At 31.3% G+C, this 15376-nt stretch overlaps 1 protein-coding gene and 1 long non-coding RNA gene across 6 annotated transcripts in view; both read right to left on the bottom strand.

Annotated features, from left to right (window-relative positions):
* Positions 1-15376, bottom strand: part of LOC148611006 (transforming growth factor beta receptor type 3-like) — a 76052-nt gene that overhangs the window by 19540 nt on the left and 41136 nt on the right. For 3 of the 5 annotated variants that reach the window (XM_088591033.1, XM_088591036.1, XM_088591034.1), the window contains exons 6-7: positions 15080-15097; positions 13388-13511 (exon numbers count right to left, since the gene is read on the bottom strand). In XM_088591033.1, the coding sequence (XP_088447159.1) occupies positions 13388-13511; positions 15080-15097 (142 nt within the window). The remainder of the gene's footprint in view (positions 1-13387; positions 13512-15079; positions 15098-15376) is intronic. The other 2 variants (XM_088591035.1, XM_088591037.1) reach the window with 1 other exon arrangement.
* Positions 325-13381, bottom strand: LOC148611007 (uncharacterized). Its single transcript, XR_015924037.1, has 3 exons — positions 4634-13381; positions 2397-2520; positions 325-2122 (listed from the first exon to the last, which is right to left on the bottom strand). It is a non-coding gene; the product is annotated as an uncharacterized LOC148611007 (long non-coding RNA).

The following is a 15376-nucleotide window of genomic DNA, read 5'->3' as shown; positions in this document are numbered from 1 at the left end:
TCTTGAATGAAAATATTTACAACAGTTTCTCATCCCAAAAATACTGCAACTTATAGACTGTCTGAAAACCGTCTCTGTTAACAGTATTAAACGAGTTAAGGTTCCACTAAAGGAAAACAAACCGAAAACTGAATGTTCAATATTTTATTATTGTATGCCATAATAACATCATATCATATACCAAAATGTTACTCTCATTTAGCACAAGCTTTCTAAGCCATTTAAAAACATTTTTCCATTACTGTAATCCTTGAATCTTGCATATAAAGGTGCCAGACTGCCATTAAATACACATCTTTTGTAAGTCCATATTTACCTATAAAAAGTAAACAAAAATATTTATCAAACATGTATCTAGTGCAAATTACCCTTTTCAGTGGATTCTAAATCTTAAACTTTACTTAATTGTAACGATTAAATTACTCAAATTGATTTTAAATGGAAGCCATTTATATTGGGATTACTTTCAATTCTATTTATAGCTACTTTCACTTTCTCTTTAGTGAGAAAAATATGGAAGGCCATTTGGATCTTATTCAATATATTAGGATCATATAATAAAAATTAAATTAACTAATTAAAGCAACTACTACAATGTTTTAAAAAACATGATAGATTTTTTCAAGTTAAAAAAAGTTTGCTGAAATGATAATGTACATGTACATGTGTACATATGTGAAAAATAAACACATTACCTAAACAAATTTCTTTTTGCAACCCTTAAAATAAGGACAATGTTGTTGATTTGATTAGCAGATCAAAGACTTTTTCTGGATAAATAAGCAATTGGGATTTTAAGTAATATTGTAAGATTTTTCATTCAATATGCCATTTTGGGAGGCAGAACAAAGGGGTTAAGGTCAAAATTTTGAAACAAACTGCTTAATTTTACACAATTGGCCCATGAGAGATGGTTGAATCAAACAACCTTGGTGAGCATGGTAACATTTACCCCATGAACACACATTATCACTCTTTAGAAAAATTCAATTCCAATATCCAAAATAAAATTATCCCTCTTTTTATGCTCAACTATAGAATCAATTCTATTAAAGTTGTATTGCTGCCAGCTACTTAACAAATTTGAAGGTAAACTCAAATAAAATGCTTTGCAGGGTGCAGCTTGATATAACTGCAGAGGTTGAACCCTGAACATTTGGTGCAAGTATGGACACTACATTTAAACTTGACACAGCTACGAAATTTGAAAATGATTAGATATTTGACTCAGGATAAAAGTTTGTCCAGAACCAATTTGGTCACTTTTTTGCCATTATTCCAAAATGGTTCCAGTAAAAACCTGTAAAAATCAATCCCAAATTCCTGTGGAAAATGGCACCTTGTGGTACGATTTCAAAGTGATCCATTTCTTTTCACTAGATTATTGTCCAGAAATCATTAAAAAAAACTTTTTTTTTCATGGCCCATTTGTTACCCCTTATTCTTACTTGGCTCAAGTCACAAAAACAAAAATCAATCCCGTCTTTTTTCGTGGTACGACACCTTGTAGTAAAACTTGTATAAGACCTATTCACTTTTATTCAAGTTACTATTAAGACATAAGGAAAATGCTTGTATCAGGCCCCTAATTCCTACAAGATCCAAGTCTAAATCCCAAAAATCAATCCCACTCTTCCTTTAGTGGTACATTGTATATATATATATATATCACCTTGAAATACAATTTCAAAGAGATTCATTCCCTAATTGTCAAGATATTGTTTCGACATCAAGAAAATGCATGTTTCTGGCCCCTAATTTCTGAAAAGTTCAAACCTTTATCCCCAAAATCAATCCAAGTCTGACCATTGTATAGAATATTAAGGAACAATATCATAGACATTCCTATGCTTGTACTGGAGTTCTGAAGTTGAATTCTATTAAATGCTTTTTTAATGCCCCTTTTAGGCCCTTTATTCAAAAACGGTTGGGCTATAAACCCCAATATCAATAACAACAAGCCTAAATTGTTAATTTTTTAACACTGAAGTCCCTCTCCCAAAAAAGTTAAACCCTTGGACTGTTTTCTAGAAAATTCCATCCTATCTAAGACTTTTGACACAACCAGAATTTCTAAGCTGATTTCTGTCATGATGCAGCTCTGTAGATGAATATGCAGTTCCTACAAAATTAATTATTAACATTTACACCCCAAAGAACTGCAAAAAATATTATTAAGAAAATAAGGTATAATTCAAAATAACTATTACATATTGAAAAAAAAATCCATAAAAAATTTGTAAAAATCAATTAGGCAAGGGACTTACTTCGATCTATTAAATGTCATGTGATTATCAGCAATTAATTATATAGTGAGTATCATCTGACACTTCCATATTATTTACTCAAAAAGTAATTTCCAATTCCATATACATGTACATGTAAATTTAACTTACACTCTGTAACTATAAGATGTATAATATCTAAAATAAGGTCTACATCTTAATCTCTCTCCATCAACAGGTCTTGGTAATAATTTTTTTTTGTATTTGTATGGATCTGTCACTTTTTCCATAGAACCTGAAAAATAAAAGTATACATATTTTTTTTTTCAAATTGACTATGTACATGTACATATAATTGTCAGAAGAGACTTTTTATCCAGGGACAGCTGGACAAACATTACATTTATCAAATGTTGTAGACCCAGAGATTTTGAAAAGAGAGGGTTACAGTGGCATTAAAAAGGATGGTTTCTAGGCTGTTATTTACTAATTTTACAGTACATTAAGCACAAATGTAACAAAATTTTCCAATGAAAAGGAGTTTCCACCACCATAACCCTCCCCTGGATCCCACTAGTTCATCTATTTTCTTCTTGTTTGCCATTTTGCAGGTTGGGAACAAGACCTGAAATAAGGGTTAACCTCCCATTTGGGGTACTATCCCTCATATTGTGGGTTTTTTTTTAATCCATTATATAAATAAAAAAAACGGGAAATTATGATTTTCTTTTTAAAAGTGAGAATATTTATTAGTTCCTTAATGGCTTTAGCCGAAGGAGACTTTACATTTGCATTCTGTCTGTTGTCCATGCAGAAAAAAAAATTAAGTTTTCCGCATTTTTTTCTTAACACTTGCAGATATTGAGCTGTGTTTTAATATGTGAGTCAACCTTGAGGAGTTACAGATCTAATTAACATTTTGTTCCACTTGGCTGATTATTGTCTGAGTTATGGCCCTTGAACATTGAAAAATTAACTGAAATTTAAGTTTTCTACGCTGTTTTTCTATTATATGCTTGCAGGTATTGAGCTGGTTTTTGGTATGTGAGTCTACCCTGATGAGTTCAGTTCAAGTAGAGAATTTGTTCCACTTCACTGATTTTTGTCAGAGTTATGGCCCTTGAATTACAGGAAATTTAAGTTTTCCACACTTTTTTTCTTTGAACACTTGCAAATATTGGGCTGATTTTTGGTAAGTAAGTCTACCTGGATGAGTTAAAGATCGATTTTACATTTCATTCCGCTTTGCTGATTTTTTTCCAAAGTTACAAACTTTCAGTTGTACTCACTATACCAAAATTTCAGTTTTACATCCTCGTTTCTAAAGAAAAGCTGTTAATATTATCTTAATGTGACAAAATCTTAATATAACAAAAGATTGGATAACTATTCATTTAGATTGGTATGAAATTTGAAACCTAATTTGTCCAATTATCCATGCATAAAACTTTGCAAATCTGCATCTGTTACATGGATTTCAACATCTTTCTTGTCTTTGTCCATATCCCTTCTTCTATTCAAAATCAATGACATTTCTTCAATTTGTCATTGATACTTGATGGTTCAAGGTAGTATTTGGGTCAGTTATATTAATTTAACAGCCAGATTGATCGGACAGGTCAAAACTGAAATGGATGTTGCTAGAGATGCCCTTAAGTGATAAAAAATGTTAAGTATTGCAAAGTGCTATAAAGTTATTGACCATTTTGACGGCGAGGGGAAAGGGGGTATGCTTATGGGGTTGGAATTTTGGGAGAAAAATTGTTCAAGTTATTCATTTATTGAAAAAAAAACTCACCCATTAATTAACAAGACAGATTTTCAAAAAGAAATATTGATTTTGCTTGCTGCTCAAATATGAATAAAAATATTGCACTTGCAAATCAAAAATTTTTAATGTCCTTATTATTTTTACAAGTCTCACACAGACAGTACATGGACATGTATGGTAAAGCTCACGGTGCTCGCTAATGCCTATGCCATATTATTCTATAATGGATAAAAAAACACTAAGGGATCCCCTAAATAGGAGTTTTAGCCTAATTTGTGGTGTTTTGTACTAAATACACAACAACATTTAAGAAAATGCCCTTAATACATTATGTGTCCATACGACAAATATCATAGAAAATCATAAAAATACTTTTTAATCATTTAATAGTAAAATTATATACATATTTACAACTGAAACCTTAACAGTTCAGTTTTAAAAATTGTTTAAATGAAGTAAATTAGTTGCCCCAAAAAGCGTGGTAAATATGGCTGATGATGGGGCATGAAACCATTTGAACATTTAAACGATCAAGAGATTTTGAATTTTCGCAATTGATTGTGTTGATAACCTGACGAAAAGTTTAAATCAAAGTCAATTGTAAATAAAAATTAGATTAATACCTGCATATACTCACCGATTTTAAATAACCAAACATTTTGTCGCTGTGTTTACATCCTTGGCGTCATCGAACAACAGCTCACAAGTAACCGGATGTCATACATCGTAAAATAAATCGACAGCGAAACGTTGTACAATATAGTATTAATACACATGACAGAAAGCAAGACAAATATTTTTTTCCAATCAAGAGTATGTTCAAAATTTAGAAAAATAATCTTAACTTCATTGTAAAATTAAAAATAAATTTTAGAGCAGAGGGATACATCAATCTACTTTCGATTTGGACAGATCTAGTTGTGCATGATGAAAACAACTATCATCATAAATACTTTTTAGGGACAGTTACGCAAAAATATTTTTTGGTTGAAATGTTGTCGACACTGACCAGATCGGTTCAGTATCACCCAAGATTTGATTTTTTTACACTGCCCACCAAGATTTAAAAAATGGTGGCTTCTGCCATGCTAACTTGAAAGTGAAAGTTACCATGAAGGGCGTGAAATACAGAAATTTGTTACAAGTAACTTGCAGTAGATAAAGGTCTAAGGAGTTACTGGTAACGATTTGGTATCATTCAAATGTGTACTTTATTGATCTACTTTTTTTAAATACTCAAAATAACTACATTTTTTCCCATAATTACACTATTTTTGATAAGTGGCACATCAACATAACATTAAAAATATGAAGATAGTAACAAAATTAACTTCTTAGCCAAGCTTCAAGTCTTTTTATGGTGTAATAACAAAGAAATTAACAACTGACATTTTCCTTTAGCAGAACCTTAAGTCATAGAAATACCACAGGAGATGTTCTTATCTTGTCATGAAAGGATGTCTACTATTTAAACTTTAACTTGTTTAGATTGTGACATTTTCCTTAAATACCTTTAGGATTACATAGATGTATAGAAGAACTGAATTACTAGACACTGAAATATATTATAGTCCACTAATGGGAGATAGCATATTAAATGTTACTGACACATTAACATTCCCACTCTTCTAATACAATTATTTTCAGCTGACATTTTTTTTCAAAATAACTACATTTTACACCCAATCTTAAATTTGTAGTGCTTGTGTAGGAATTATCATGGAAACAAAGATTTGTGAAGAAATCAAAAGAACACATTCCAAGGATAAAGAGAAAACAGAGAAAAAAAGACTCGAACAACAAAGAACATGAAATAACCAAAATAACACATACTAAGAAACAAAAGTAAGTTATCAACCCAGACGCCACTAAAACCTGGGAACATGGACCCGGTGTACTGGTAGGGCAAGTGTCCTCTACTTTTCTGGAAACATATGCCAAGTTGTTCATAAAAATGCTGGTAAAATTTCCTTTTCAATTTAACACTTCCTTCTAATTAAAAAACTGTAAACTTTTTATCAATTGAAGATCAGAACTGATACTCCCAGAGCCTATTAATATGTTAAACCTGTTAGTATCTTACAATGCCACAAGAAAATTGTTCAGACAAACCCTGTTATGGCTCAAATGCAGATATTTATGTCCCAGGTATTTCTTATATATCCAATTTAATTCCATGTCATTAATGTCAATAAACAAACCCATTAAACAACCTTTAAAGAGAACTAATTATGCTGATTAATTTGGTTTGAATTAACAATGATCCAATCAAAAATATCTGACCTCTTATCAGTACTGTACCTGTTGTTCATTTCTATGCTTTTACACGACTTAACCAGCCGACTTAACCAGCCGTTCACTATTGATATACTCAAGTTACCAATAAATGCAAATATTCTAAGACACATAATTAACCATTCAATGTTTAGCGAGAATAAAAACCCTATAAATAGCCATCAATCCAAGAAGAATGCAAAAGAAAAGGGGTGCCAGGCTATTATTTCCTGTTCTTTTTTGGCTAAATTTTAAACAAAAGAGTAGCATTTATAAAGATTGTGCCTTTCTTTGCATTAGACCAACAATTCGAAAGGGAACTTCTATCATATTCAGTCATATAAGACATTCTTATTTAATATCCACCAGCAGAGGAAGAAAAAAAAACGTCATTATATACAAGTATTTGTTGGTATATGGCTCACAAAATTCTGACAATTATTAGAACAAGGAAATTTTTCTTACTGTACAAAAGTTTATATTGAAAAACTAAAGAAATACAAATTAGACTTGCAAATATGAAAAATGTAATACATGTACTCTCTTTTTTTTCTTTTTGTTTCTTTCTTTTACTTTTTTTTTCTTGGTGTACTTTTGTATTTTTGTATAAGTAGTATTTATATATTTTTATTTATCTTGCAACATCTTTTTTTACCTTATTTCAATTCTTTGATTGAAAATTGTTTTTCATTACATAGTTTAATTCTATCATATTAGAAAAATAATGTTTATCAACCTTTTTTTCACAGTATATTGTATAAGTAATTAATTGAACATTGTACAAATAAACTATGTCGGTATAACATGAAGAAGATTTGGCCTACAGTAAAAGCTTAAACAAGCTTGTTGCAAAATCCTATTGATTTTTTTCCGTAAATTGTACATTGTAAATTATATTTTCAAAATGTGTGTAATTTTTCAATAAAATATGTTTAAATCAAACAAAATTAAAACTGGCAGCCAAGTTGAAAACAAATTGTGATCTGATCTTAATCTTAACATATCGTAGTACAGTTAACGCCTTGTGATATCGGAAGCCGGGAGAAGAAAAAAATTATTAAACTTTGCTAAGACAACGGCATAGGATAATGCTATTGTAGCTAGAGGTACATGATTACAGCTTAAGCTTGAATGATTTGGCAGACAGTTTCACCATGGAAATTGATGAATTGGAATTTGACTTAAAAATTTTGAAACAGAAACGTCAACTAGCAGTGTGTAGTTCAATCATGCAATATGTCAGAGATATTTGTATAGGTGTTCCATGTAAACTGACATCAAACTTCTGCAATGCTACACTGCAACATGCAACTGTGAGATTTTTAAAGACAAATCGAATGCCATTCATAATAAAAATGAATAATTGAATTCCAAAAGTTGAATATTAACCATTTACAACATTTTGTTTTTGTTAAGATTGTTTGAAGTCAATCCCACTTCTTTACTACCATCTTATCCCTATTTTTGCAATTTGATGATTATTTGAAGTGTAAAAATTCCACAATTGAGATAAATTGATTCAGTACATAAGTACTTTGATTAACTTTACTAACTAAAGACTAAACAAACATCAAATACCCCAACCTGAATCTTCAAAAATGATAAAAACCAAGGAATTGTACTTCTACCCTCATAAAACTGTATAACAGTGCATATTAAGGACACAGTCAGGAAAATTAATCCCTTCATCTTCTGATACAATTCTGATTGATAAAAGGATTAATGCTGCAAATGAATCTATAGAAATCACTCCTTAATTCCTATTTTTTTCTTTAAAACTTCAATTGTTATGGAGAGGATTAAAATATGGAGGATATAATGGTCTTAAAATATTTTTTCTTCATCACCAACATGCAATATATTTGTCAACTAGTATGCTGTAACATGAGAACACAAATCAATACACATTATATAAGGGAGGTTTAAACATGATAAAAAGTTTAAACTTTTGGTAAAAAGTTGGTTTTACATAGTAACCTGATAGTCCATTATTATTTTATCAAGGTGATAGTGATTTCAAGATCGCTGAACAGAGAGCTTCAGATCTTTCTACAAGCATGAAGAAATCCAAACATAAATATTTACTAACTTGAGTGGATTTCCCTTAGTTTCATAAATTTTTATGATTATTTTTTTATTCAGAAAGAATTGTAGTGAATTATTTTCCATTTCAATTCTATTCTCAAACCTCGAAGACAGTATTAATGAAGCCATGGTTACTGATAATAGAGGAGAAAATTTGAGAAAGGTTTTTAGAAGAACAGTTCATTTTCGGTTCTTCTTTGTGCACTAGACTATTTCAATATCATTCAAATAAACAGGGAGCTTTGAACATATCATGACATAGATACTTTAAAACAATGCACATCAAAACTGGTATCTAATCAACAATACACTAACTACATAAGCCCTACTTAAATCCCGAGTATAATACAAAGCTATTTATATTCCAATACCTCAAAAATTCTGTTTTCCCCTAATTAATTACATGTATATTTTATGTGTCACAAGTTTTTAAATCACTACATTCATCAGTTAAACCACTTCATTAATTTATTAACACTGGTCAAATAACAGTGGGAGACCCTGGAACAGTGCTTCTAATTCCTTATAACAAATCTATAAATAATTTACTAATAACAGTGGGAGGCCCTGGAACAGTGCTTCTACTTCCTTATAACAAATCTATAAATAATTTACTAATTTTACAGCCATTCATATAACAGGCACTTTATACTGAAGTCCTTTTGTTTGTTATTAACATTTTCAATGAGCCAGGAACTACTGAACAATGGGATGAAGCTAATTTCATTGCAATTAAACATGTTCATAAAATGCCTGGAAATCCATAAATCCTTTCTATCAATAAAAATATTCCTATTTTATCCCATTTCATTATCACAGATCGTGATGATCTCCAGTTATAAGATACAGATGCACATCTGTGTGTGGGCATAAAATATGATAGTTTGTCCAATAAATGTACAATAAGATCATAATACTGGAATAGTTTTATTTTCAAATGAGTATAACACTGAAACACTATATTAATATCTCCAAAGTAAATATCTTTTATGCTTGTACTTCTACATTATGCACAAATATGACATATTAGATAGCATCAGAAACAAGATATTAATGTGCAAAAAAAACAGAAACTAGATATTCACACCAAACAAAATTTTAAAAATTAATACCGGCCCAAAATGGCAGTTTCTGAATGGAAGAGTGGCAGCTTACCTTTATATTTCTTACTGTTAACTAGCTCACAGTTTCCGACTGCAAACAGATCACTCACAGCTTATCATAATATTTCTTATTGTTAACTACCTCACAGTTTCTGACTGCAAAGAGATCACTCACAGCTAACCTTAATCTTTCTTCCTGTAAACTAACTCACAGTTTCTGACTGCCAGCAGATCATTTACAGCTTACCTCAGTCTTTCTTCTAGTTGACTACCTCAGTTAAGTCTCCATAATTTTAAGAAATTTTTTTAGGGTTTAAGATGGTTTGTTTTTTTAGTAATTTCTGAGAGGATTCCAAAAACTTATTCATTATTACTGCAATTCAGTAAACTTATATCCTCAATTCTCTCTCCCCGTGCAGGTCCGGGTGTTAAAAGAATAGGCCTGCAGCAGCGTTAAGCTTGTCGTAAAAGGTGACTAAATGGTGCTCAGAACCCTAGCCGGGGGCTAGGACGCTCTGTCCACAGAGCAACTGGGATGTGTGCCCCAGGTGGTGGAATGGGATAACCCTGGCGTGTTACATGCTGGGGTTGTCAGGCTATAATACAGAAAACCTGACCACAAACCATAGTGGTGCACCGTGTTGGGAAAGATGCCACGTTCCTCGCACGTTAAAGAACCCTACTGTGGTATTCTCCCAGAGTAGGAACCATAGGGCTCCGCCACAGGAGGCTAAATTGCCCGACCCTACCCACCTCTCCCTATTTCCAGTGGCAATCAAAATTTGTCTACCCCATTGTCCTTGTGTCCCATCCCTTTTTCATTTCATCATCATTTCATGTTCATTTTATCATCAATTTCATGTTCATTGTCTGAATATAGCTGAAATATTGCTGCTCAGACGTTAAACCCCAACAAACAAAACAAACAAACAATCAATTCTCTCCTTGTCTGTCCAACCAACATATTCATGCAGTCTAACATACACATCATTTTTCAGTTGAATAACAAACATATGATGAATTATTTGGTTGAGATGGTCAAATGAGAACATAAACAATTGAGATCTGACCAGAAAATTAAAGGTAAGCAAAAGTCTCTCCAGTTGTTGTAAACAATAGGTTTATTCGAAATAGAACTGTTTTTATGTTTCATTTGCGGTTTCATATCACCTTTTTCCGTTCTCTTGATTAGCTGGCACAACTGTAAACAAGAGGCTCCCAGGAGCCTGAATCGCTCACCTTGTTTAATGTTTGCCTTTCAAGGGCAATAACTCTAACAAGAAGTTGTCAACAATTTTGACATGAAGAAGTCTTTGGTAGGACTTATCATAAAGATCAACTGACATTTTTATTTTTATTTATTATAGTTTTCAAGGTACTGGCTGAAAACCACTAAAAACATGATGTTTTGCCTTTCAAGGGCAATAGCTCTAACAAGGAGTCATCTGAAAACTTTGATCACCACAAACTTTTGTAGGCCTTATCATAAGGATTATTTCAGCAACTGAAAGTTTCATTCTCTCTATCACAGTTTTCATTTCTTTGTCCCTGGATTACATTCTTTTTATAACTGCTATAACCTTGGTTTCCTTGATTATTCTTTCAAGACCATGGCTGAAACTGTTAAAAAAAAAACCTGTCATTTTTCCCTTCGAGACTTTTGTAGGCCTTAAAATAAGGGTCATTTCAGCCATGAAAAAATTTGGATAAACCTAACGGTTTGGGAGATATGTGAGAAAAACTTTTGACCTCTTTGTTCTATTTTTAGTAACAATGTTTTTCCACAGATCAAAAATCCCTACATCAGTTCTATGAAAAATGCACTAAGGAACATTCATACCAATTTAGGTTCCAATTGGTTGGGTAGTGTAAGAGAAGATTTTTGAAAGATATAATATTAAAAATAGCAAAAAAATGTTGAAAAAGGGTAATAACTACAACATCGCTTAACATAATAAAACGAAAAGTGCAGATAGATATCATTATTCTGAATCCCTAATCAGAATTTGGCTGAACCTAACTGTTTTGGAGATATATATGCTAAAAAATTATTGTCTGACCCCTATGTTCTATTTTTTGTAACCGCAACCATGTTTTTTGATTGATCAAACATCCTAATATCAGTTCTATGCAGGATACCCCAAAGAATATTCATTCAAAGTTTGGTTTCAATTGGTCATGGAGTGTCAAAGGAAAAGATTTTTGAAAGAAATAACATTAAAAATAGCAAAAAATCATCAAAATATGGTAATAACTCCAACATGGCTTAACAGATTACAGTGAAAATTTGACTACAGACAAACCTCATCATGCTGAACACTTTTTCCCCAAGTCAGAATTTGGCTAAACCTATTGATTTTGGAGATACATGCAAAAAAGTACTGCCTGACCCTCTATGTTCTATTTTTAGCAACAACAGACATGTTTTTTGATGGATCAAAAATCCCAAGATCGTTTCTATACAGGATACCCCAAGAAACATTCATACCAATATCAAGTTGAGTTTCAATTGGTCAAGTAGTGTCAAAAGAGAAGATTTTTGAAAGAAATAATGTTAAAAATAGCAAAAAAGCATCATAAAAAGGCAATAACTCCAACATGGCTTAAGAGATTAAAACACAAATTTCACCACAGATAGATCTCATAATGCTGAACACTTTTACCCATGTCAGACATTGGTTAAACCTAATGGTTTTGGGGATGTATGCAAAAAACTACTGTCTGACCCCTATATTTTATTTTTCAGTAATGGTGGCCATGTTTTTTTGGCAGATCAAAAATCCCCACAACAATTCTATGCAGGATACCCCAAGGAACATTCACAACAAGTGTGGTTCCAACTGGTCAAGTATTGTCAGAGGAGAATCGTTTCAATAAATTGTTAACGATAACAACGTAGACTACGACACCAAGTGATGGCAATACATCACATGGCCTTTGGCAAGGTGAGCTAAAAATGGGGTGGGTACATGACTAGGTCAATGGTTATGATACTTAGTAACACAACGTATAATTGCCAAGGTTCACTGATTTGTTTATGCTAGTTGGTCTATGAATTTTCAAAATATAATCGCTCTAATATTTCTATATATAAATAAACCTCTCACCAATTTTATTCGGTACACTTGCAATTTGGAAATAAAATAGAATTAAGAAAGATGCAGAATGTATGATGAAGTATAAATATAATTTATATGTATAATTTATTTGTACTTCTATTTATTTGCAAAAAGAACATTTGATTTTCTTCTTTGGGATTTGTTTGGGATATGAATTGAAAGCATATGTTCAGTAATTATTCATGGAAATGACTTGACTAATTATTTGCTAAAACCGTGATATACCTATTGTTCTCCATCCCTTCTAAATATATTTATACAGTTGTTACCCTCTTGTATATCAAGTGTTCCATTGTAAACAACTATTTTTAGCACATATATATTGCAAATATTAAATTCTTTCCTCATTTATCAATTCTATGTGTTTATAAAGACAAGATACTTATTATAAATTATACCCATTTTATAGTGTTTTATACTCCACATCCTTCCATTCCACATATGTAAAATACCTTTATGTGATGGTTTCACAAGGTAAACTGGATAATTACCTTTCTAAATTTAGCTTTGTAGAATGTAAAGGACATGTATAAATATGGTCTTTGAATTGGCTCATTTGATTTAGCTTTGCTTTATTAAAAATACCTTAAAACCAAGTATTTTGTACCCAAAACTGATGTACCTCTCTCAAAAATCAATTCTATGCTTGTTTCTCAACCAAACCTCAACTAAACAATAGACCGCATGATATTTATACAATACCCCCCAAAAAAACCCAAATAATGCAATGTTGCATTATAGCATTAACTTACCCCTGCCACCCTCAAATTAAACACATGAACACTTAAAGGAATCAAGAAATACACTGACCTGTCCATAATTGTGGTCTTCGGATGCATCATACATCCAGATAGTAACTGGGGTTGTTCGTAACTGGCATCTACATTCTTTGCTCCACCTTCAACCAGATCACATTTTTCTGAGGCAGATTTTTCTGTAAATAAAATTTTCAAGTGATTATTCTCATCTACCATAAACCCTATTTTTATTTGTCACATTTATATTTTATTGTATTAAGGAGGTAGACCTAGGGTAATGGACATAACTCTTGAAATCAGTGATATGTTGACATATTCAATTTCACCAAAGTCTATCAAGCTTTTATTTGAAACAGAATGAAATCAATCCTTGTTACTTTGATGCTTACATGAGATTGATATAATATGCAGAATAGAAACGTTCTTATGATTTACAAGAGTTATGTCCCTTACCCTAGGTCTACCTACTTAAATGGCATTTACTTTCAACTATACAATGTATTTATTGATAAATATTCAAATCATTCCTTATAACAGAAAGATTCACTGTTGAATAAAAAATTATTTTTGTTGAGAACTTAACAGTTGTCTTTAAAAAAAAAATGCATCACAAGGTGCAGCATAGTTCAAACCCTGAACAGTTAGTTTCATAAGACTTGTAACAAATTCTAATTTAATTCAGCTCTGAAATTGGACTGTGATTAAATGTTTGACACATCAATGTCAGCAAAGAATACTAACCCAGAATGACTTCAAGAATTTGTATGGTGCAATATCCCAAATTACTTGTAAATGATTAAATACAGCAGATAAAAAAGCTCACAGAATTAATTTTTAGTAGAAATCAAAAACAAAGTTCAATCATTGACTTAATTGAAAACAGGACTAAAATTAAAAATCTCAATACATGGTTTAAATTCAGCAATGAATTCAGAGAAGTTCAATTCAGTTGATATCTAATAAAACTTCATTTTGTCATTCAAACCCAAGTAGGCACCAGTTTGAAAAGATGGCCTAACAGGTCATTCAGACCCAAGTAGGGACCAGTTTGAGGGCCTAACACGTCATTCAGACCCAAGTAGGGAACAGGGCTTAATACCAACAACATTAATAAAGGATGAGATTCAGCAAATCAAATAAGATTAATATTTATAATCTTAAAATAACCCTGTTGATATTGGTCAAGATAAGCAACCAATTTATACAACATTACAGAAAATGCTTCTTTTTGGCCTATAATTCCCAAGCTGTTAAGGCCATAACTCCCGTATAAAAACCCAACCAATCTTTTGTGGTAGGGTACAATTAAATAGTAATCAATATATTTTTTTCCAGAAATATCATCCAAAAACTCAAAACCCTACAAATGCTACATGTAACATAACCATAGAATTATACCACCACAATTTTGTTTTGGTTCCTTAGACAGTAAAATGAAATGTCATGGAAACAAAATACTGTAGAAATATTTATTTTTTTACAAATTCCCTTTTAACTTTTAAAAGTTACAACTACTCTGTGAATTGTAAGTTACTCAAATAAAATCCATTTAAAATATGCCACTATAGGATAAGCAATTACCAATCTAATTATATTGAAGCCATTATCTTATTATTAATTACTATGTGAATGAATAGGTTTCAATCTTGTTACTAAGAGGCAAAAGCAAAATATATACAAGAAGTTGTTACAGATGTATGGAATACAAAATAAATATTATGGTATAGCATATAGGTATATTAACCTGCAATAGTGGCATTCTCTGAAAATATTTTTTGATAAACTTGGTTTTTATAACAACAATATTAAAAGAACTGTGAAACCATATAAACTTCAGTGTACATTTATGACAATTTTTACAAAATTATTCTTACTCAGTTACTAATAAAATTAACAGAATCAAATATTAAACTATGGCGACAAATAAGTCCATAACAAATCAATTTGAGGTCAATTTTTGACACTCCAGTTTTTAGTGGAGTCTGATTTGCTCATTTACTTTTCTTTGTTCATATTATTTTGGTTATTTTATGTTCTTTGT

Source organism: Perna viridis, chromosome 7 (genome assembly GCF_037379345.1).
Source record: "Perna viridis isolate PV_CMFRI_1.1 ecotype Kerala chromosome 7, ASM3737934v1, whole genome shotgun sequence".
NCBI classification, from domain to species: domain Eukaryota; kingdom Metazoa; phylum Mollusca; class Bivalvia; order Mytilida; family Mytilidae; genus Perna; species Perna viridis.
Note: the sequence above shows the minus strand (reverse complement) of the source record. Positions and strands in the feature narration are given on the sequence as shown.